This window comes from Mirounga angustirostris, unplaced genomic scaffold, assembly GCF_029215605.1.
Source record: "Mirounga angustirostris isolate CCGP_5_RB_7025 unplaced genomic scaffold, mMirAng1.0.hap1 SCAF_16, whole genome shotgun sequence".
Taxonomy (NCBI): Eukaryota; Metazoa; Chordata; class Mammalia; order Carnivora; family Phocidae; genus Mirounga; species Mirounga angustirostris.
In genome coordinates this window covers 30034356-30059105 of record NW_026991724.1, presented here as the reverse complement: position 1 = coordinate 30059105, position 24750 = coordinate 30034356, and the positions used below count along the sequence as shown (strand labels likewise).

Sequence of the window (24750 nt, the reverse complement as noted above, 5' to 3'; positions counted from 1 at the left end):
TTCTGATGTCTTTTTCAAATGCTTCTGTTATCTCATGACTTTTTTCCTCCCCCAAAGGCGACAGCCCTGTACCGTGTCCGAAGTTTTCCATTTTTGTTGGGTGCTCTTTATATACGCAAAAGGTAAGACAGAGCAATATTTATCTAGGTGTTAGCTTATTTAAATGTTCACATACTACTTTTGTCAACCTGTAATGTGTATCAGGGAAAGATGCTCACTGAAAAATTTCTTAAGGGTTTTAGTCTCAGATTCATTTTTAAGTATTGCCTTTTCATAAAAGTCTTTTGAATTTCTTTATAATGTCCAAAACTTCTTTCGTTAAATGGAAAATCCTTTAATTTTGTTCTTACGTAACATCTTTTCCACTGAAAGCTATTCTTCTGAGTTATGGACTGAAAACACATTAGTGGTCTGTACTGGTATCTTGAGCTGTATTTTTCATGAGCCACGTCTTACTTCGCTTAGTGTGACTGCTCATCCTCAGTTTGTGTAGTTCGGATTACTTTTTGCATTTTGTTCAGATAAATATACTTGCTCAAATGCCTTTGGATACAATTTATTTTCTCCCCCTTCTCATCTCCTGTAACTTACCCAAGGTCTGTATTCAGTGAAATATGTTTTGTTTTGTTTTTTTGGGGGTCCTCTCTAAATTTCTACGTAGATATGATTCTTAGTAATCTCAAAAAGAAAAGAAAATACAGTTACATTAATTACACAGACTATATAGAATGCCTTTGCTATTAAGAAAACCCAATAAAATACAAAGTTATAATCAAAGAATCATAGAGCTAGAAGGAATTTCATAAATGTAAGAGATTCTCATTATTAGATCAAGTAGCCCAAATTATTTACTTTTAAGATTGGTAACTGAAGCCCAAAAACTAGCTGCTAGAAACAGAGCTGGGGTTTGAACCCACATCTAGCTCTTGGTTTCATGCCAGATGTGAAGGCCCTCTAGCAAGGATGTGTCACTCCACTGGTCTCGGGGTTTGATGTATCTGATTATAGCTGGTCGTCTCTCACTAGTTCAGTGAGAGCTCAGCCCTCCTCCCTGAGCTACATGGTTGATCGAAGGTATTATGCTAACTGAAATAAGTCAATCAGAGAAAGACAATTATATGGTTTCACTCATATGTGGAATATAAGAGTGCAGAGGATCACAGGGGAAGGGAGGGAAAACTGAATGGGAAGAGGTCAGGGAGACAAACCACGAGAGACTCTTGATTCTGGGAAACAAACGGAGGGTTGCGGAGGGGAAGGTGGATGGGAGGATGGGGCATCTGGGTGATAAGCATTGGGGAGGGCACGTGATGTGATGAGCACTGGGGGTTCTATGCATCTGATGACATATTGAACTAATGATGTACTATATGTTGGCTAATTGAATTTCAATAAGAAAAGAAAAGAAAAATCTTAATTCTGCCAAAAATAAGTCGTTAGTTATTTTGTTTTCCATCACACTGGCATGTTTCTTTAGTGGAGATAAATGTGATATGGTAAGTGGTACAAAATAAAGGCGTAGGAGCATATAAACTGTTCTCATAGTGTCACTTGCTGTCACTTTCAGTTTGCTGTGGCTGGTTTTATACACAGTATTAGTCTTTTCGTTCGATTGTGGGCAGGTGCATCCGACTTCTGGGATTTTTATCTGTTTTGTTTATGTCTCTTACGGTGTCCGTGTACCTGGGAGTGAATGTGTTTGGTACTACGTAAACTATTTACAAAGCATGTTACAGTCCTTATTTACATTTTGGTCTCACTTGATCACCTGGGCTGGCATATTTTTTGTCTCTGCAGTGTTTGAGTTTTATTATTCCATCTATAATTTGTTTAATCTGAAGAGTCTGTCTCCCCACTGTCTGACACTATGATCTTTTATGATTCACTAGGATCTTTTCTAATAGAGTTGTTTAATTCGTTTTATTCCGTTCTTGATTTAGTTATTTGGAGAGAGTTGTACTCTTCTGTAGCCACCTTTCTCATGGCTTCCCTGCAGCATATGGGCAATCCCAGATTATCTCATTCCTGATACATAAGCCAACTTTCTGCCTGTTATCTTTGTTGACTTCCTGTGGCGAGTATACACCAGTGACAAGTTTGGGCTTGTCATCATGAAGGGCTTTGTGGCCTGAAGACCAATCAGTTCCTGTTTTACACTCTCCAATCTCCTCATTCCTGATAAATAAGCCAACTTCAGAGTTTAAACAAGTTATCTTTATTTGAAAGATAATTTACCTTACAAAGTGAGATTTATTTCTAAAGTCAGGATTTGAAATGTAAAGTATGTCAGGTTGGGACAGCCTTGGAGTTTAAGATTCTGATCTTTAGGGGCCTTTCCGTTTTTTCTTAGAAGTTATAGTGCTGCTGTTTTGTTTTGTTTTTTTTTTCCCCTTTATGGCAAGTACAAACCAGTGACAAGTTTAGGCTTGTCAATCTGATCGGCTTTATAGCTTGAAACCAGTAGGTGCCACTTCCTGTTTTACATTTGAGAAACTGAGTATACTTTAATATTAAACATCTTTATAGTGGAACCAGGCAAGTTAGTTTGGTTCTTATCAATGCAAAACTTAACCTATTATCAATTGTCTTTCTGACAACAGAAAAAAAATTTTCTCTTTAATTCATTTAAGTTGATTTGTTGAATGTTTTCATCTATACAAAAAGAGAGTTATCCTGATATGTGGAGGTAAGTGGTAACTTTCTTTGGAGGAAAGGAGGGGGGGGAAGAAAAAAGCCTGAAACAAAGTAATGTGTGTGTGTGTGTGTGTGTGTGTGTTTGCATGTATTTGGGCAGGCATTACGTGTGAAAACGTTGAGGTTTAGAAATAATCCCTCAGATGTATGTTAGCTATTAAACTTGAATTCATGTGATGTTATAAGGGTGTAAAATCACTAGGAAGCATGCATATGCAGTGTTAAATGAGAAAAGGGATATGCTCGAAGTTATAAAAGAGATCTAGAAATATTTCTTAATTTCTAAGAATTAAACTGTATACCTGCCTATAAAAACTGATTTCAGTGTTAAAACTAGCATTGCAGAAATGACATGTTTCTATAGGTTTGAGTTTTGGTTTCTTTTTCCTTTGTTACCATGCATCTACGTTATTCCTAGGATATTAGCTCTAGACTTAAATATCTTTCATTGTGATCCTGTTGCTTAATTTGAATGAGTTTGTGTTATTGTGGAGAAAGTATCTAAAATGTTACCGTTAGGAGTCTGATTATAGGTTCTGTTCTGGTCTTTTTAAAGTATATACATGAAAAACTCATTTTTTAGTTATTCCCGTCTAAGGGTTTCTAGTAATTTTTTTTTTTTTTTTTTTTTTTTTAGTTTCCCTCTTAGAACTACTTTTTGTGCATCCCAAAGATGTTGGACCATTGTTTGTTTCCATGTATTTTTTTTTTTTTTACTTTTTGTTTTTAATTGAGTTTTAAATCTTAATTCCAGTATAGTTAACATACAGTGTTAATTAGTTTCAGGTGTATAATATCTACTAATTTTCCTGACAGAAAAATGTTTTCACATAAAAGAATTTCGTATAGTTTGAGATAATTTATGAAGTTGTTTGTTTAAAATTTTCAAGGAAAAAACTAGTGATAAAATTTTGGTCAGCTACTAGGGATTTAATGCTTATTTACTGAATGTTGAGTGGATGAATGTTGTTTTTAGTAAAGTTTTGGTTTTCATTACACTTATTTATTAGACTTTAATATTTCAAAATGTAAATTTGCTAGAACACTTCATATAACTTTTGAGTCAGCTTTGGTACAGTGTTGTAAATGTCATTTTAATTAAAGGAAGAAATTACTTTTAAAATATTGTAAAGTTGATGCAAATATACTTGATAACTGTTTACATTCCTGTAGGTAATTTCCCCATGATTAGTGATGATTTGGTCAATTCTTACCATCTTCTGCTGTGTGCTTTGGACTTGGTTTATGGAAATGCCCTTCAGTGTTCCAATCGCAAAGAACTGGTGAATCCTAATTTTAAAGGTAAGATTATAAATCGGAGATTACTGGACAACTCACATTTCTACATTGTGTTTACTCTTGGGAGTTGTGCACATACCACAGGTTTCCAGCATCAGAGAATATAAGTGCTTTGAAAAGCTCCATCATCATGGTTCTCCAGAGTACTTACAACTACTTATCACTAGGAGTTGAGCTCTCTGTAAAAATACTTATGGAAAAAGCAATTGCAAATATTACAAAGTGTAAAGTCTTACCTGACAACTTGAGAAGTTTCTGCAATATATACTCAATAAGAAGAAGGAACTTAAAAACCCAGAGTAGCAAAGTGACATTAAAACTGATGTTGTTTTTCTACATTGCCAGGCTTTGTGCCTGACACAAGTAGGAGCTCAAAATGGATTTATTGAAATACTCTTCATTTCAAATTTTTTCCTACAGAAGAGAAGTAGTAATGGTTGTAAGTAAGTAAAATGAATTTTTAGCTCTTAAACTAAAAGATGAATAGAAATGATTATTTTGGCAATGCATTTAGCAGGTTTTAAAGCATGTAATTTCTGTGAATGATATATAGTAAGAGACCAAATCATAACTTACAATTAAAATTATAAATATTAAACAGTATTTATAGAGCTAGTATATAATGCTGTTGCTCTTTGAATAATACCATGGTAGGGATAGGATTCTGAGTGATTTTCAATTTGGGGTGGTTGCAATTAGAATTTTAGCTTGTCTTGGGGCGCCTGGGTGGCTCAGATGGTTAAGCGTCTGCCTTCGGCTCAGGTCATGGTCCCAGGGTCCTGGGATCGAGCCCCGCATCAGGCTCCCTGCTCAGTGGGAAGCCTGCTTCTCCCTCTGCCTCTCTCTCTCTCTGACTTTCATGAATAAATAATAAAACATTTAAAAAAAAAAAAGAATTTTAGCTTGTCCAACTCTCAAGGTAGATTTTTTTTTTTTTTTTTTTTTTTTTTTAAAGATTTTATTTATTTATTTGAGAGAGAGAATGAGAGAGACAGAGAGCACATGAGAGGGGAGAGGGTTAGAGGGAGAAGCAGGCTCCCTGCCGAGCAGGGAGCCCGATGCGGGACTCGATCCTGGAACTCCAGGATCATGACCTGAGCTGAAGGCAGTCGCTTAACCAACTGAGCCACCCAGGCACCCTCAAGGTAGATTTTTAAAGTTAGGAAGTTAATTACCTAGTTGCTCCTGCTTTGGTACATTTAATGTTTTTCATTTAATGTGTTTTTTTTTCTCTCGTTTCCTTCCTAACTCCCTTTTATGTTTCTATATAGTGGCTGCTTTTCATTTTTCCACTCTTATTTAGTTTTTCTTATACTGAATCTAGGGCAAGAATAAGCTGTAAATCAATATGTTAAATGCTTCCAATATAATGAAATGAAAGCTTATAAACTATATATATACTTTGAATAGTAATGTTTTTCAAAGTCCTATTTTTTATTTGAATGTCAGACTTATTTGCAAAGTTATATTTTATTTTTATGTTTTTTAGATCTTACAACAATATACAAAAATTGTTTCTCTTTTTTTCACGTGTCTCCAGATAAATAATTGAATAACTAAAATCTTTTGAGTAGTGATACACTTTACTTCTATTTGCTATTTATTTGTTTATTTTTGCTTAAGTATAATTAACATACAATGTCCTATTAGTTTCAAGTGTACAATATAGTGATTCAGCAATTCTGTACATCACCTAGCACTCACCATGGTAAGTGTAGTCACCATCTATCACCATACAATGTTACTAGAATATTACTGACTATATTCTTTATGTTGTACTTTTCATCTCCATGACTACTTATTTTATTTTTATTTATTTATTTATTTCAGCTGCTTGGTGAATAAGTTTTTTTATTGTCTTTATCTGAAAAATCTTCATAGAAATTGTGGTTTGGTTTGTTAGCTTTCAGCAGCCTGCTCCTGAGCTCTAAGGAAGCTTGCCTTCTTCTGAGCTCCCCAGTCTTTCTTCTGGGTAAGAGACATTTTTGGGGGATGGTTCCACCTCTTCTTTTTAACTTCTTTCTTAGGCTTCTTCTCATAGACTGGATTCTCTCATATAAATGAGAGCTTTCTTATTCATCTCCTCCACCATGTCTAGAGATACTTTGTTCTTTATGTATTGACAGAATTGTTCCTTGTAAGCATCTTCATCTTCTTCCATTAGGTAACACATACAATCTGCAACGTTCTGACCCATGACATGCTTCCAATCTTCTTCTGCGTTGACTTCCTTGCTTTCCAAATCATAACCAAGGAATTGTTTGGTACTGTGAGTGACAGACAAGCCTCCATCCACAGCTCCCTTGAGGGCCCCCAAAACTTTATTTCCAGTAGTAGTTCTGGCCAGCCACGCATCCAAATAGCAGGTGGAGGCACCAGGTTGATCACCAGTGCTTTCCACATTGCATTCATCTCTAGTCATTTCCACTTGGCCTTCATAGATCTTGTCCCTGCCAAACCTGTTGAGGAGCCTGCAGACTAGCAGCAGGTCTGTACAATATGCTGTAGCATAATTTGTCAGGCCAGACTTCACACCATACTTTGTGAGTTCATGAGCGTGAGCTGCACAGACTATCACATCTCCTTCTATATGGGCATGAGCAATCTGACAAATGATATCTCTGTTGGTTACATGGACCATCATCCTGTATTTAGGTGTGTTGTACTTATTTTTAACCTGAATTACCAAGCATTTCTGAACATAGTTATCAGTCTTACCCTCTCACCTTCTAAATTTCACTTGGTATCTCTTGATGCAAGCCTTATTCTTGACAACTTTACAAATGCCATCCTACAGAACAGAGACTGGTGTCTGAGGCTCACCACAGACCAGCACATCCTCACCAATGCTTGTTATTTCTTGCCTTTTTGATTCTAGCCATTCTGACCGGTGAGACACAGGCGTATCTCATTGTGGTTTTGATTTGCACTTCCTGATGCTGAGTGATACTGAGCATCTTTTCATGTGTCTGTTGGCCGTCTGGATCTGCTTGTGTTCCTGCTCTCACTGTCTTTCTCTCTGTCAAATAAAGAAATAAAATCTTACCAAAAAAAAAGATTACTGCCTATGTTTTCTTTTCTCTATTTGCTATTTTTGAGGTAAATTTAGAGTCAAATTAGGCCCTTATATATTGTTTCCTGTATACTTACATGCTAACTCACATGCTGATTAGACTCTATTTTCATTTATTACAATTTGACTTATTGAATGCTACCTGATCTCTCTCTTCTGTGATTTTATTCGTTGTAGGCCTGTCTGAAGATTTTCATGCTAAGGATTCTAAACCTTCCTCCGACCCACCTTGTGTCATTGAGAAACTCTGTTCCTTACATGATGGCCTAGTTTTGGAAGCAAAGGGAATAAAAGAACATTTCTGGAAACCCTATATTAGGAAACTATATGAAAAAAAGGTTTGTAAGTAGTAAAGAAGTAATGTGAAAATATTTTCTGGGGAAAGATTTGTTTTGATATGATGACTTAAGGATCTTTTCTTTCATCATAGCTCCTTAAGGGAAAAGAAGAAAATCTTACGGGGTTTTTAGAGCCGGGGAATTTTGGAGAGAGTTTGTGAGTACTTCTGTTATCAAACTGTTTTAGTATTTTAAATTGCATACTTAGAAAACCTTAGAGTTTACTGTTTTTATTGTTTGTACCCTGGAAATACAGAGTATGTTTTGTGGGGGAACATAGGAAAGCAGTGAAAAATTCCATCGACTGTTACTCTAAGCACATTGTTTTAAATTTATTGAAAATTGTGTGGCTGTTCTTTAAAGCTTTAATAGTTAAGCTTTTGGATCGTAATTTTTGAGATAAAGAAATTCTTTTGGAACTATATAGGTTAAACACGATGATGTGGAAGTAGTGAGGTCTTCACAGATGCCTAGAGCAGCTAGGAAAGATAACTCAGCATGTCACTAGAAGCTGCACCTGCCAGGCAGACTGGTACAGGGCACCCACCCTGAAACACTGTCCGCAGAATACACCTGTACGGAGGAGCGGCTTCCTGTAGCAAGCTTGCGTTTCATACACCTCGGTTTTTATAATTAACAATGGTCTGCAGTTTAGCTTTCACAAAATTATTAGAACTTTTTAGTAAATTAAAAAAATGAAATAACTAAGTGGCCTACGACATGAATTGAAATGGCAGTTCTGTGAGTGTATATGTTGTCTGTTCTCCTTTTTTTCCCCCTCTAGTAAAGCCATCAATAAGGCCTATGAGGAGTATGTTCTATCTGTTGGGAATTTAGATGAAAGGATATTTCTTGGAGAGGATGCTGAAGAGGAAATTGGGACTCTCTCCAGGTGTCTGAGTTCTGGTTCAGGAACAGAGACTGCTGAAAGGGTGCAGATGAAAAACATCTTGCAGCAGTACTTCGACAAGGTGAGCTGGCCGGGGCCAGGAGAGCCGAAGTGCAGGTGCAGACGGGCCGGACGGGCCATTTTATGTGGGTGACTGTGTGTGTGTGTGCGCGCCCATGTTGTACTTCTTCCAGTATGAAAAAGAAAATGCTTGTCATACTTAATTGAAAAAGTTGTCTGTGTTTACTGACTTAATTTTTGTTAACATCAACTTTCAAAGTTTTGGGGTAGATCTGAGAGAGCATTTAATATAAATTTAAATGAATGTATCATGCTGATAGCTGTTGGTTTTGAAAAAATGGGCCAGTAATATGCAGTCTTTATTTATTGAACATAGTAGACACAGAAAATGTCAGTTGACCTGAGGGGTGCCTTCATCTAGACACTAGGGAAACTGAGAATCTGTAGTCTTCAGGAAAATTCCATTAAACAGAGTTTCAGGATCATGGTGTTATTTCTTGCATACACTTAGGGTGATGGAGACTAAGAGTTTCCCTTCTGTTGTATGATGTTCAGAGAAAATATACAGCTTTTGACAAGTGCCTCCAGAGGTAGTGTGGGTAATTCCAAGGGGTAACTCACCTGTAAGATCAAACTTAAGACTGCTTTGCTTATTCATTCAACAAATATTCTAAAGATATTCTATATGCCAGATAGTGTCCTGGACGCTGGGGATACATCAATGAACAAAACAGCCATGAATATGAATATCCTGTTTTATATTCTAATGTGGAGAGATAGATAACCAAACAAGTAAATATACAGGACATCAGATGATGATATATGAAGAAAAGTAAAATCGAGTAGAGGTACAGAGTACTGGGGAGAAGGGAGAAAGGGTGGGCTTTGGGCTGCTAGACATAGGGCTGTGGGGAAAGGCATCTCCGAGGAGGTAACATCAACAGAGATGTGAAGTAAGTGAGGAAGCAAGTCATGTGAAGAGCTGAGAAATGTGTTTTGGAAGCCCAGAGGACAGCAAGTGCCAAGCCTTGCTGTGGGAGCATGGTTGGCTTTTTGGAGGAACTGTGAGAATGCTATGTGGTAGGAATAGAGTGAGTGAGTGAGTGAGTGAGTGAGTGATTAAAAAGTGAGGGGCGGGTGGACACAAGGGACAGGAGTTCCATATCGGGCGTTGGAAGCTGTAGTAAGAATTTTTGCCTTTCCTCTGATTGGGAGGAAAGCCAGTAGGAAGGTGTTATGGAAGACAGTGACTGGATCAGTCCGATTGACATTTTTAAAGGTGCCATAAGGAAGCGTTTCAGGGGGCAAGGTGGAAGAAGGGAATTAAGAGGCTGTTGCAGTCGCTCTGGTGATAGCTCACGGTGGTTTGGACCAGAGCAGTGGTTGTATTGGGCCTATATTGTGCGGATGGCACCCACATGATTGCCTGATGGCTTGGATCCAGGATGTGAGCGAAAGAAGACAGTGATGACTCCAGGGGCACAAATGGTGTGAAAGCTGAAGTCCTTATGAAGGCCTCTAAGGTCCTCAGATACGCCGAGCATACCCCAACTCAAAGCCTGCGCTCTTGCTGTTTCCTCTGCCTAGAACATGTTTCTTCGAGATACTCATGTGGTTTACTTCCTCACTTCTTTCAGGTCTCTGATAGACTGACCACTGTACAGAATAATAACCACCAACTTCCTCCCCAGCCTTCAGCACTTCCTTTCCCTCTTACTCTGCCATTAGTGTTCCTCTTAGTATTTGTCACTGTCTTAAGGTAAGTGGGTAGGTAGAAAGGATTGTTTGTCTGACAGTAAGTCAATTAGATACAAAGATAGGAAAAGAGAAGGAGTCGATTGTTACGCAAAGCTCTGGGGTACTCCAAAAACTTAGAAGTCTTTACTTGGAGAAGGAATGTCCTGATCTTTAAAAATCTCAATATTTATACCTGAGTCAGAGAAAGGCTCCTTAATCAGAATGCACGGGAAGCCTTAAGCCAAGAACTGAACAGTACTACCAAGAAGCTGCACGCTGACCTGGAGGACTGTGGGCAGAAGGCTGTTGGTGGGAGTCCTGCCTTGTTCCCTCTGCAGAAGCACTGCTCCCTGTGGGCGGTGTGAGACACGGCTGGCTATTCTTGCTTTCCTGTGCGTGTGTGCAAGCTGTCCCCTCCCAGCGCAGCGCTGGTTCACAGACAGGGAGGAAGCTGGCTCCAGGAAAAGCTGGCTGGAGCAGGGAGGAGCCTTCTGAATGTCCTTAACCTACCCAGGTCATCTTACCGATCTAAAAAAATTATAGAATTAATTTCTTTGCAACCAAGTGGAAGTCTTGGCTCTATCCTGTTTAAGTCACAGAGGAAGCATATAGATTTTGATGTGTATGGCAATCTTCTGTGCTTATCTATATCGCATTAAACTTGAGTAGTTTGTTTTGCTGGGTGAAGATTTTGCTGGGTGTTTTTCCAAGTATCTCTAGAATAAATATACTTACTACATAGGGAAACATAGTTTTCCCTGAATATTGAAAAACACTCTTAAGCTATCTTAGCCTTTCAGAGTTTATTAGAAAAAATAGAAAAGATGTTTCACTAGCATATGTATTCATGCTTAAATTCTCGGACATGAAGTCATATATTTTTCGTATTTATATTCAAGAATGTTGACTTAAATGTATTTCCCTGAAGGTGCGTCTCCTTTAGGGGGGAAAAAGATAGATTCCTGTAACTAAAGGTAAAGGAGGGGCAGGAAGGCTGAAGAAAGCTGTTTGTTCTGTGTCAGGCTGTTCTTTCATCCAGGAGTGTTGCTGTGTCCCACCTCTCTGAAGCAAATGTGATGATTTAGATGGGCTTTTGTTAAATCATGGAATTCATCTGGGCCAGGTTTAATTCACCGCTTGCTTTTGTCAGTCTGTAAGTAGTCAGAAAAAAGTAGTAGATGGGAGCTGTGAAATTCTGTTTCTCAGGGATATTCTTTTTTTTTTTTTTTAGATTGATTGATTGATTGATTGATTGATTGATTGATTGATTTGAGAGAGAGAGAGAAATAGAGAGCACAGGAGGGGGGAGTGTCAGAGGGAGAAGCAGACTCCCTGTTAAGCAGGGAACCCGATGTGGGACTCGATCCCGGGACTCCAGGATCATGACCTGAGCTGAAGGCAGTCGCTTAACCAACTGAGCCACCCAGGCACCCCTTCTCAGGGATATTCTTAATAGTTTATTGCTTATTTGTGCCTTTCGGCTTAGGTTTGAAGTAGGGATACTAGGGAACTATGCCTTATCTTAAAGGTTTAACTTTTTCTTTTTTTAAAAAGATTTTATTTATTTATCAGTGAGTGAGAAGGACAGGGGAGAGGCAGAGGCAGAGGGAGAAGCAGATTCCCCGCTGAGCAGGGAGCCCCATGTGGGGCTCGATCCCAGGACCCTGGGATCATGACCTGAGCCGAAGGCGGACGCTTAACTGACTGAGCCACTCAGGAGCTCCTTAAAGGTTTAGGTTTTTTTTTTTAAAGATTTTATTTATTTATTTGAGAGAGAGAATGAGAGAGAGCATGAGAGGGAAGAGGATCAGAGGGAGAAGCAGACTCCCCGCTGAGCAGAGAGCCCAATGCGGGAGGACTCGATCCCGGGCCTCCAGGATCATGACCTGAGCCGAAGGCAGTCGCTTAACCAACTGAGCCACCCAGGCACCCCAAAGGTTTAGCTTTTAAGAGACAAACTTCCTAGTTGGCTAAAATACAAATTGTCCTTTCACACATCTTCACATGGAGGGCGGTAGCTCCTAGTGGCGTTAGTATGTTTAAATTCCAAGAATGGTGATATTTGAATCATTAAAATGTATTGATAAAGTCTGATTGGTTTAAATTCTCATTTGTGAAGTAATTAAAGTCATTCTGACCTAAAGTAATGTTCTCTCCGCCCCCCCCCCCCCAATTTAGTCTAAAGCACTTAGAATCTCCACACCACTTACCGGTGTGAGGTACATGAAGGATAACAGCCCTTGTGTGACCCCAGCGTCCACGGCAGCACACAGCTTGAGCCGTCTTCACGCCATGCTAACAGGCCTCAGGAATGCACCAAGTGAGAAACTGGAACAGATTCTAAGGTTAGTTTGAGCCCTTCTTGCCTTCTAAGATTTGAGTGTTGACCATTCTCTATTTTAATTTTTTAACTTTTAGTGCCTTAATTCACTCATTATTAATCGTATACCAGTTGCATGCTCAGACCCTGTTGTTAGTCTGTGGAGGTCATAGTAATATGGGATGTATGAATAGAAGGTGATCATTTTTCCTCAGTATCTTCGTGTGTTCCAGCTGTTATCACAGAAGACCGTAGACTGGGTGACTTACAAACAACAGTATCAAGGTGCCAAGATGCAGTGTCTGGTGAGAACTGCTTCCTGGTCTTTTGTGCTCTCCTCACATGGTGTGAGGAGGCACGGGAACTCTCTAGGGCCTCTTTTATAAGCGCACTAATCCCATTCACGAGGGCTCCACTGTCATGACCTAATCACTCCCAAAGGCCCCACTGCCAAATACCATCACATTGGGGGATTAGGTTTCAACATGAGAATTTGGAGGGGGAGCACAAATATTCAGTCCTATAGCACTCAGATTTCTTTTATGTAGTATGGGAGACAGTAACTAACAACACTATACACTGTAGATTAAAGCACCAAACTGTTACCAACTGTTCTATCTTAAGATTTCAGGGAAAGAGGGATCAATAAAGATGGGAGTTGTCAAAGGACTCCATGAAGAGGATTGGACCTGAGCAAATTTCGGAGGGGTGGGTCAGATTTGAAAAGATAAACACTTATATTCATAACTAATGTCAAACCACTGTAACTTCTGTAAGTTCTATAGAATACCCTTACCCTGAAAATGAAGTTAACTGCCTTCAGTCCTCTGATCTAAGACTGGTGGGAATATCATTGAGCTTTAGTGAAAAGCATAATAAGCGGAATCTCATGACCTGTGCTTAGTTTTTGTAAATTTATTTCAAAAAATTACCTCCAGGGCCCCTCCTAGTTCTAAAAAGTATAGGATTTGATGACACAGACCCTATAGGAGCCCATTTTATTTTTGGTGGTATAGTGTAAGAAGGCCCAGTATACATACTTCAGTAATTTCTTATTCATAGCTGGACTCATTAAACCATGAAGTCTGCTTTATTTATAAACTTGATTGTGATTAATATCCAGTAGGCTATGTCTGTATGGCCTCTTCCTAAGTTGCGTTTCTCAGACCTTGTTTACGTAGAATAGAGAAGCATTTTATAAATACATTTTAGAAGACTGACTTAGTCTTTATATCTTACAGATCTCCTTAGAATCTCTAACCAGGTGTAGCAGCTTCTTTAATCTCAAACACCATTAGTGGGGTTAAATATTACCAGTAAATATCAGGTGAAGCCAAAGAGTCCTGTTTCCTGAAAGGTACCTGTGTGTGTTCATAAATAAAATTCTGCTTGTATATGACATTCAGTGGCTGACTCCAGCAGGCTTATAACTGATTTTTATTTTCTTTATAATTCTCTCAACTTGCTCAGCTTTTACAATGAATATGTGTATCTGTGATCACAATAAACACATAGTTGCTTCGACACAGTCATGCTGGGCTGGCATCTACACCTGCAGTTGCACAGGGCCACAACCCCTGCTGTGCCCACCACTTCCCATGATCTCTGGACCACGGAGCCCCACAAAGTGAGCGAGCGTCAGGCCTTTGTGAAAATGCATAAGCAGGATCCGAGCATTGTGCACACCGAGGAAATGCACTTACTGGAGGAGTGGATGGAGAGCATGGAGGGTACAATACTACCTGCTACTCATAAAACTAAATCAAGAAAATATCAAGAAAGAAAAAAACAGATAGTCAGAAGGCAGAGGAAAACATAAAGACAAACGAACCGTCAAGTGAGGAAAGTGGTCTAGAAGTTGACAGTGAAGGTGTGATTGAACCAGATACTGATGCCCCTGAAGAAATGGGAGACGACGGTGTAGAGGTGACTGGGGAAATGATGGATCAGGCAAATGATAAAAAAAAGTGGCTGCCATTGATGCCCTAAATGATAGGGCACTACAGAAAGCCATCGACTTGTTCACAGATGCCATGAGCTGAATCCTTGCTTGGCCATTCTGTATGCCAAGAGAGCCGGTGTCTTCATCGAATTACAGAAGCCAGATGCTGCCATCCAAGACTGTGACAGAGCTATTGAAATAAATCCCGATTCAGCTCAGCCTTACAAGTGGCGAGGGAAAGCACACAGACCTCTGGGCCACTGGGAAGAAGCAGCACATAATCTTGCCCTTGCTTATAAACTGGATTATGATGAAGATGCTAGTGCAATGCTGAAAGAAGTTCAACCAACCGCCCAGAAAATGGCCGAACATCGAGAAAGTATGAGTAAAAAAATAAGAGTGAAAGATCAAAGAAAGAATAGAAAGTGTTAAGAAGGTTCGGGAAGAACATGAGGGAGCCCAGAGGGAGGAAGAAGCCAGATGACAATCAGGAGCCCAGACTAGCTCTTTTCTAGGTGGCTTTCCTGTGGGAATGCGTGGAATGGCAGGGGGCAAGCCTGGAATGGAAGGGATGCCCCTGGGCTCAGTGAAATTCTTAGTGACCAAAGGTTCTTGCAGCCATGCAGGATCCAGAAGTTATGAGTGGCCTTCTGGGATGTGGCCCAGAACCCAGCAAATGTGTCAAATAGCCGAGCAACCCAAAAGTTACGAATCTCATCAGTAAATTGTCAAATTTGGAGGTCAAGCATAATGCCCTTCAAACGGATAAGACCCTTGCTGAAGGAAAAACAACTTAGATCACCTAACGGATGTCGCAGTAATACGGTGTACCTCTGACCTCGTGGAGTGAAGGCTGGGGTGCTGTGAAGAGAATCCCTACCCCTCGGCCCCATGTGCAACCCAAACATTTTGTAGTGGTTTGCTATTGGGTATTCATTCACATAATGTTTTCCTACCAGGAATTCCTACTAGGAATTTTAAACCTTAAAAATACTTAAAAACAAGTTAAAAGGGTGTGTTAATCCCTTAAAAAAAAAAAAAAAAGATGAAAATGTTATAAAGGCCCACGTGATGATAACTTGTATAATGCTTCTGCATCGAACATATATTGCCTTTCTGATTTAAAAAAAAAAAATTAATGAAATAAACCTCGTTTTGGAGGAAAAAATGTAGAGTGCCAGTAATGGTTTATATGAGTCTGTAGTATAGTTTATATACCTCCTCATTCTGTTTTCTTCCAGGAGTTCCTAATGGGAGTTGTATTGCCCTCTGAGGAAACAGTTGAAGGCAATTTTGTTTGTTACCAGTGATTGCAGATGTGTAGGGTAGGTGGGGGCCAGTCAAGAAGGCTAAACTTAACTGCAGTAAAGGTACAGCTCCATGCAAGAAATATTTTTTTTCCCTCAAAATGGTTATAACCAACACTTTTGATAAGGACGTATGGGATTTCCTAGAATAATTTGGGAAGTGTATAGTTTTTGTTCAAAGTATTTTATATTTACAGGTTAGTAAAATTACAGAGTTGTAAATAGTTTATTACTTTGTAACTGGGTTAGACCTTTAAGTTGGATAATTTCTTACTCTTTTTTTTTTTTTTAGGACGTGTTCCAGAGATCCAACACAGGCCATTGCCAACAGATTGAAAGAAATGTATGAAATATATTCTCAGCATTGCCAGCCAGATGAGGATTTCAGTAATTCTAAAGGTAAGGCTTAATACTGTCCATCTTGTTCTCATCTTTGATTTTTAACTACGTGGAGTCCTTTCTTGGTAAGTGAATCAGAAATATGAAGAATAGATTTAGGACTTTAGATTGAGGGCTACAATATGGATGTCCAATTTTTCTGTTAACCAAGTGGTTTCTGGGCCCGTCTCCATAAGAGAAAATGTAGACCGAAGCCTGGTACTTTGTTTGCAAAATCTTTAGTTTCATTTGTAGACTGGGTATTATTAAATTTAGGAGTATAGTGATTCTTCAAAGTATTAAGAATGAGTTCAAAAGATATAACTGTTTTATGCCCATACCTGTTCTAGAAGTTGTCTGATGTCATGAATTAGAACCAAGTATGAGTAGAATAGTAAACCAATTATATATACCTCTTAGCATAGAGCTGCTCAGTTCAAACTTACCAAAAAAAGAAAAAAAACGTGACTCTTAATGGAACGCTATTACAGTTTTTAAGTGCAAATTTCATTTCACAGGGGCGCCCGGGTGGCTCAGTCGGTTAAGTGTCTTCCTTAGGCCCAGGTCATGATCCCAGGGTCTTGGGATCGAGCCCCGCATCGGGCTCCCTGCTCAGCGGGGAGCCTGCTTCTCCCTTTCTCTCTGCCTGCCACTCCCCCTGCTTGTGCTCCCTCTCTCTCTCGCTGTCAAATAAATAAATAAAATCTTTTTAAAAAAAATTTCATTTCACAGTTTTAGAAAAATGTTAGTGTTACTGTGGCTACCATGAAGAAAATTAAGAAATCTCAGGAATGATTGGTGTAGCAGCTGTAGGAAGTGCATATATATGAAGTAATTGGTTGGTTTTTAAATTTTCTTTTGTGGGCAGGGAATGGGGTAGACTCACTTTCTACAATATGTTCTTTGCATGTGACTCTTGTCTTTTATTTGTGCAGAAATTGCCAGCAAATATTTTCGTTTTGCAGAGATGCTTTACTATAAAGTATTAGAATCTGTTATTGAACAGGAACAGAAAAGACTGGGAGACATGGATTTATCTGTGAGTAAATCACCAGTGTATTGGTCAGCACAAGAAAATGTAGTTTCCTTTTAGCCCTACCCATACAAAACCCAGACTAAACCAAACAAAGATAAAACCGTAGCTTTGAGGGAATAAGATTGGCAGCTGAGGAAACTCCTGTCTTCGCCTCCGGTCCCCACTTAGTGTTTCTCAGTGTGGCAGGCCGTGTACTAGAACTCACGGCTTCTGTGGGCAGTAAGACTCCATAGTCAAAGACTGAAACATTCAGACTTAAGGTAAATTGAGTTTTTAGAATGCATGGACTTACTAACCGGCACATTCCCCGAACAAACCTTGTATAGCAAGAATAAGTTGACTGTTGACTAGATAGGACTTTAACATAAATATTCAGCCATTGCTCTTTGACTAAGAAAATAATTTTTTCTAGATTTTACTAGTCAAGAAATATAAATTGATTTTGAAATAAGTATTTACTTTGAAAGACATAAAAGTGCTTTTTAAAAACTATTTTAGAAAAAATTGTAAAACTGACTGATAATTGTTCTAATTTCATGTAACTATTTACATTTCTTTTTTATACATAAAATTATGGGTGTAGGAATTTAAAAGGCTGTTAAGACAAATTTTTAAATTTTGAAACACATACAGGAGGGTAAATAAAACAGTTGCAGTTTACGGCTGATGATAAGTGGATACCTTTATACCCAGCCAAGAAACTTACTAAAACAATTTTTTATTGTGGTAAAATATACATAACATAAAACTTACCATTTTAAGCATTTTTAAGTGTACAATTCAGTGGCATTAAGTACATTCATGGTGTTGTGCAACCCTCACCACCAGCCATGTTTAGAACTTTTTCATCATCCCCAACTGAAAGTCTGTACCCATTAAGCAATGACTCCCCATTCTCACTTCCCTTGAGCTCCTGGTAATCTCTACTCTACTTTGTCTCCACAAATTAACCTGTTCTAGGTGTAATCATACAGTATTTGTTCTTTTGTGTCCCACGTATTTCACTTGGCCTGGTGTATTTGAGGTTCATCTGTGTTTTAGCATGGCAGAATTTCATGCCTTTTTAAGGCTGAATAGTATTCAGAATATTATTCATAATCAACAGTATATAATTGTTTGCCCTTTTTTTTTTGGTCAAGTTGTAGGAGTTCTTTATGTAACATTATATATGATTTGCAAATATTTTCTCCCATTCTGTGGGTTGTGTCTTTATTTCATTGATAGTGTCCTTTGATAGACAAAAGGTTTTAATTTTGATGAAGCCCAATTTATGTTTTTTTCTCCTGTTGCCTATGTTTCTGGTGTCTAAGTAACTTTTTAATTCAAAAATAGTAAATGTTTATGTACAGATTTGAGAAATTAATAACCAAAAAAAGGGGGGGGAATGTGATTATGTCTCCTGAGAGGAGTGTATGTTCACTTGTGACCCATGACCATCTAGCCAGTCACCTGCCTTCCAGCTGTCTTTTTTCTGACAGTGGCCTATAACTGTAAATACTGTTTTGTAACCTCTTTCCACATTATTATTCCCCTAAGCAGCAGGGCGTATGTATATTTTTGTTAGGGATATAATTTTTTATCAGCTACATTTCACAATATGTAAGATTTTTGGAAGTTCTTTTACATTCTTGTAATATTTGTTTTGCTAAAACATGGGCTTATTACGCTAAGAAAAGTTCTGTAAGAAAGTAAGCACATACTTCTCACTAACTCAGAAAATAAGACTTCCTTTGATATTTTTATTTAACTTTACTGAGTAGGAAATGTCTTTGTTAGAGTAGGCTAATATTTCTAAATGTTAATAACTTTGTTTTATAGGGCATTCTGGAACAAGATGCATTCCATAGATCGCTTTTGGCCTGCTGCCTTGAGGTCGTCACTTTTTCTTACAAGCCTCCTGGGAGTTTTCCATTTGTTACTGAAATATTTGATGTGCCACTTTATCATTTTTATAAGGTATTTTTAAAAATCTGATACTGATAAAGAAATTGTAGATGCGACCAACTTCCTAATTCATTTTGCTGCCTAAGTACATCTCTTCTCTTTTTAATAATATATTTAGTAGTTTTTACTCTATCTGGGGAGAAAAAATAGAAGAGTCTTAAGAACTAGTTAAATTCTTCTCAGATAGTATAAAGACCTATTTGGGGTAAAAGCTTCATTTGATTCTTCCTTTTATCTGCTATAGGCTTTTAGAATACTTTCATTTTATTGGCTAGGAAGCCTTAAAAAAAAAAACAACAAATCAGTAGCTAATCTTATATAACAACCTTTTTAAATTTTATATTTTAATTAAGTAGGCTCCACACCCAGCGTGGAGCCCAACGCCAGGCTTGAATTCATAACCCTGAGATCAAGACCTGAGCTTAAATCGAGACAGATGCTTACCTGACTGAGCCACTCAGGTGCCCCAACCTTTTTTTATTTTATGGAAATAACATTGAAAAGTGTCTTTCAGGAGAAAAAAATTCTCTTTCACATGTTATATAGAAGTGCAGAGTGATGGCAATGATTTGGTGGTAATTGTTTTTGTCTTGATATCAATTTAGTGTATGGGTTTATCTTAATTCTAATACAGTAGTCAAAAATCAGTTTTTTTAGTGGCATGGATTGAATGTTTAGACTTTTTGTTTTATTTATTTATTTATGTATTTATTATTTTTTTAAGTAATCTCTACACCCAACGTGGGGTTTGAACTCACAATCCTGAGAGTAAGAGTCAGATGCTCTGCCAACTGAGCCAGCCAGGTGCCCCTAGAGTTTTTAAATGTGAAATGTTAAGAGTAATATTTTTCAGCTTTAATAGAAAAGGCATCTTTTTTCTTTGAAAAATGTTTAAAATATGCCATTATACAAGATTTTCTGTAATTCCTACATGAATTTTAAGTAATAGTTATTTATAAAGACAGTGAAAGGAAGACCAGCTGTTTCAAAATAGTACTATTATTTAGATTTGTAATTTTTGATGAATTATCTGTTGATCTATAAATATGTAAAAAAACCAAAATTTACCCATTTTGCTTCACACTTAATAAACAAGTTTTTGGTGACAAAAATAATTATTAAAGCAGGGCATTTTTTTAAAAATTTCAGGTGATAGAAGTATTCATTAGAGCAGAAGATGGTCTTTGTAGAGAGGTGGTTAAACACCTTAATCAGATTGAAGAACAGATCTTGGATCATTTGGCATGGAAACCAGAGTCTCCACTCTGGGACAGAATTAGAGACAATGAAAACAGAGTTCCTACTTGTGAAGAGGTTTGTGAAAATACCTTAACATCTTTCTGTAACAAAAGTACATCAGTAACTAGTCTGTTTATATTCTTGTTTCACTGAGAGCAGTTAAATTTAGTGTCTTTGTTATGGGAAGTGGGGGGGTGGCAGTTGTGTTTAATATGGTACAGTCACCCCTGTATCTAAGAAGAAACCCCTGAGTCTATGAGTCAGAAATAATGTGTGATTGCCCTAAGGTTTCAGTGCCAGAGTAAGAATTCAGTGTTCTCTCTTAATTTTCTAGTCAAGTTTCTGTACATTAGAATGGTTGGTATTCTAATTCTCTAAGTCAGTAATGAAGACTGATTCATATTTAGTATTCAGCTATTAGCTTTGAATTTTTTAAGCCTGCCAGACTTTTTTTTTCAACTTCAGTATGAAAATGGAAAAGACAGCTGATTTTATTTAGGTTGACTAACTGGTGAGCCAAGTTTTCTTTTGCCTTAGATTGTGACTGTATTTCTAATGAAAATGCCTTTTTGAGTAAGACACTCTGTGTATATCATTCTTTATAGGTTATGCCACCTCAGAATCTGGAAAGAGCAGAAGATATTTGTATTACTGGCTCTCCTTTGACTCCCAGAAGGGTGAGTGAAGTTCGCGCTGATACTGGAGGACTTGGAAGAAGTAAGTTTAAAATACTAGGGGGAGTATTTGGGAGCCTAATATCTGGGAATTGAAATTCTATCTAAAACTACAAGTGAAGTTAATAGAGTCTATATAGAAGAACTGTTCTGTGCATTATAGTACCACATGGATCACTTAAAAGTAGTGCTTTTGAGGAATATTTAAGAACACAGGGAAGATGCATGTAATAACAAGTGACTATAAAAAGAGAATGCTATATATTAATGTGATTCTTACATTTGAAGTGTGTGTTTACATATAAGCATATAGAAGGGCTGAAATGGGAAAACCAAACTATTAAGAACAATTATTATTGGATGATAGAATTCCAGGTGCTTTCTGTAAAGTTTTTAAGATGATTATGTATTTCTTCTAAAATCAGAAGATGGGCAGCTGGGTGGCTCAGTTAGTTGAATGTCCAACTCTTGATTTTGCCTCAGGTCATGATCGTGGGGTTGTGGGATTGAGCCCCGAGTTGGGCTCCACACTTGGCATAGAGTCTGCTTGAGTTTCTCTCCCTCTGCCCCTCCCCCTGCTCGTGTGCGCGTGCTCTCTCAAATAAATCTTAAAAAAACAAAACAAAACAGAAAAGCTTCTTTTAAATTTTTTATTATTATGTTATGTTAGTCACCATACAGTACTTCAGAAGTTTTTGATGTAGTGTTCCATGATTTATTATTTGCCTATAACACCCAGTGCTCATTGCAATATGTGCCCTCCTGAACACCCATCACCGGGCTACAGAGCTGTATGATGCAATTAGGTATAGACAAGCAAGTGAGTTAAAAGTACTGAATGGCCAGAGCGAGTTCAGCTTTGACTCTTGTCAGTCGAGCTGTGCTGTCCTGGTTAATATGACAGCAGCGCTGGCCCAAGAAGTACAGAAAAGAGAAGTTTCACTATTCATTTGGTTATATTTAGGCAGCTTTTTTAAAAAAGTAATCTCTATGCCCATCATGGGGCTCGAACTCAGAACCCCAAGATCAAGAGTCATATGCCCTGTGGTCTGAGCCAGCCAGGCTCCCCATCAGGCAGCTGTTTGTAACATCTTCCAGGTTCAAGGTTTAAGTTTACATAGTTGAGACAAAACTGCTTTTTAAAAAGTGATTCTGTAAATTCAGAGAGTTCTAAATCCTTAGATGCCATTAGAAGGATATTGTTTCTAGATCAACCTCTTAATGTAATTGATAAGCACTGGCTGTAGACGAAAGATCAGTTTTAAAATCAGGAATCACTTTATGTCAGTGCATACTCAATAAATATGGATGATCTCTATGAAAATGTCCTGATTTCTTGGAAGAGGTATCATAATGGCCTAACTATTTTTCTGCTTTTATCCACCTCAGACCCACAGATCTGACAGCCGGTCTTCCTCAGTCCTGTATCTGTATTTTTTCCTTCCCTAGTCTATGGATTAGAACTTGACTTTAAATTTCATTTTCTTTGTACTCATCACTTTTCCAATTTCAAGGTCTCTTAATGCTTTACAAGATAATGATCATAATGCATTCTTTCCAACTGCAGCTTTGTTCCAAATACAAATCTAGTGAGTTTATTGGCTTTTGTACCATTGAGAAATTTAAACGTTAAGCTGTAGGCTGTCAGGACTACTCCTGTCAATCCCCTTATGACCTCCCTACATACATTTTTTAATTTAAAAAACCTACTGATGTGTTGTTGAACATGCTGCTTGAAAATTCAGCCACTGTCAGCCACTGTTGTGAATATTTAACAACAGACCGTGTCATGAAGTTTACAGAGTTTGTTTCTACTTACGATGGTGAAGAAGTTTTGGAAATAGTGGTGATGGTTGCACAACATTGTGAATGGAATTAATGCCACTGAATTGTACACATAAAAATGGTTAAAATGGCAAATTACATGTTATATATATTTATATTAAAGAAACTAATAACGTAATATACCAAAAACCATTGAATTGTACAATTTAAGTGATTAAAATGTATGTGAATTATATCTGACTAAATTTAAAAACTATAATAAACTAAGCTTAATTGAGTCCAAAACACATATATCCATTCTTGCTGAAGAACATTACTGAGTGTTAGTAATGTTCTGTATGTGGAAAAAGGACAAAGATGAAAACTAATAAAACTGGGGTGAAATGCTCCCAGATGAAATCATAGTAATATCAAGTCCCCTTGTTGAGTAGTGGCTTTACAGTGATATCACATTGTACGTGAGTGTTAGGTAGAAATTGAATATGGTCAAAAGTATTGTAGGAAAATAGAATAATTCTTTAAATTGCCCTTAAGTCATCAAGGTTCTGTAGCAGTAGAGGGCAGAGTTTGGTTTGATTTAGCCGAAGCTGGAATAAAGTAGGGAGCATGTGAAACAAATAGAGAAAATTCCTGTGTTTAAATTTTGCTCTTAATAGTGTCTGGTTGAGTTTTCATTAGTTGAATGTAGCTATGATATGACTCCTGTAATTTTTGTTAATGAAGTATTTCAGACACTGATTAGTTTTGAACTTAAGAGCTTGGATTCAGAAGTTAGGTCTGAGTTTCCTTGAGTTAAACCGTTTGTTTGATTTGTCGTTGTTGTTGTTGACTCTAGGCCTAACATCTCCAGCCACATTATATGACCGATACAGCTCCCCAACAGCCAGCTCGACCAGAAGGCGGCTGTTTGTTGAGAATGATAACCCCTCTGATGGAGGGACACCTGGGCGCATTCCCCCACAACCCCTAGTCAATGCTGTCCCTGTGCAGAATGTATCTGGAGATGCTGTTCCTGTCACGCCAGTTCCTGGACAGACTTTGGTCACCATGGCAACAGCCACTGTCACAGCCAACAATGGACAAACAGTGACCATTCCTGTACAAGGTAAGGAAGTTGGATATTGAGTTCTTTCTTGGTGGCATTTATTGGAAAGTCACTTGAGATTTGGCTGGAATGACAATATGAGGGAAGAGTGGAGCAGGGAAGGAGGCTGGGAGGGGGGAAATTGGAAGCCTATGCCTGGAGAACCTTTCATCCTCATTTTCTCCCTAACAAACTGTAGGTATTGCGAATGAAAATGGAGGGATAACATTCTTCCCAGTCCAGGTCAATGTCACAGGGCAGGCACAAGCTGTGACTGGCTCCATCCAGCCCCTGAGTGCTCAGGCCCTGGCTGGAAGTTTGAGCTCTCAACAGGTGACAGGAACCACCTTGCAAGTCCCTGGTCAGGTGGCCATTCAACAGATTTCCCCAGGTGGACACCAGCAGAAACAAGGCCCACCTTTAACCGGCAGCAGTATTAGACCCAGGAAGACCAGCTCTTTATCGCTTTTCTTTAGAAAGGTAATTTTTCCTATACCCTTACCAGAGCAGAAGCTTGGGAAGTATGTCAGGTAAACAAAGTTTGAAATGTTTCTGTTTATCTACCAGGTTTACCACTTGGCAGGTGTCCGCCTTCGGGATCTTTGTGCTAAACTGGATATTTCAGATGAACTGAGGAAAAAAATCTGGACCTGCTTTGAATTCTCCATAATTCAGTGTCCTGAACTTATGATGGACAGACATCTGGACCAGTTGTTGATGTGTGCCATTTATGTGATGGCAAAGGTGAGTACCATTTGGAATATAAAAGGAAAAAGTAAAGATGCCACTTCCGTACTCTCAGAACACTTTTAACAGTTTTATTGAGATAAAATTCATTCATTTTTAAGTAGGCCCCTCACCCAGCATGGAGCCCAGTGCAGGGCTTGGACTCACAACCCTGAGATCAAGACCTGAGCTGAGATCAAGAGTTAGGACGCTTAACCAACTGAGCCACCCAGGCACCCCTTAATTCACTCATTTAAAATGTAC

At 38.2% G+C, this 24750-nt stretch overlaps 2 protein-coding genes and 1 pseudogene across 3 annotated transcripts in view; 2 read left to right on the top strand and 1 right to left on the bottom strand.

Annotated features, from left to right (window-relative positions):
* Nucleotides 1-24750, top strand: part of RBL2 (RB transcriptional corepressor like 2) — a 49962-nt gene that overhangs the window by 9343 nt on the left and 15869 nt on the right. For both annotated transcript variants that reach the window (XM_045891112.3, XM_045891113.3), the window contains exons 4-17: nt 58-122; nt 3868-3996; nt 7244-7404; nt 7497-7561; nt 8189-8375; nt 12230-12396; nt 15913-16019; nt 16934-17037; nt 18853-18990; nt 20128-20292; nt 20823-20934; nt 23512-23781; nt 23960-24240; nt 24328-24504. In XM_045891112.3, coding sequence (XP_045747068.1) covers nt 58-122; nt 3868-3996; nt 7244-7404; nt 7497-7561; nt 8189-8375; nt 12230-12396; nt 15913-16019; nt 16934-17037; nt 18853-18990; nt 20128-20292; nt 20823-20934; nt 23512-23781; nt 23960-24240; nt 24328-24504 — 2128 coding nt within the window. The remainder of the gene's footprint in view (nt 1-57; nt 123-3867; nt 3997-7243; nt 7405-7496; nt 7562-8188; nt 8376-12229; nt 12397-15912; nt 16020-16933; nt 17038-18852; nt 18991-20127; nt 20293-20822; nt 20935-23511; nt 23782-23959; nt 24241-24327; nt 24505-24750) is intronic.
* Nucleotides 5486-6733, bottom strand: LOC123855471 (large ribosomal subunit protein uL18-like). The gene is given in 2 exon segments (XM_045891117.3): nt 5486-6058; nt 6060-6733. Coding segments are annotated over 2 exon segments (744 nt in total). The 5' UTR covers nt 6638-6733; the 3' UTR covers nt 5486-5892.
* Nucleotides 12632-15377, top strand: LOC123855469 (putative protein FAM10A4; annotated as a pseudogene).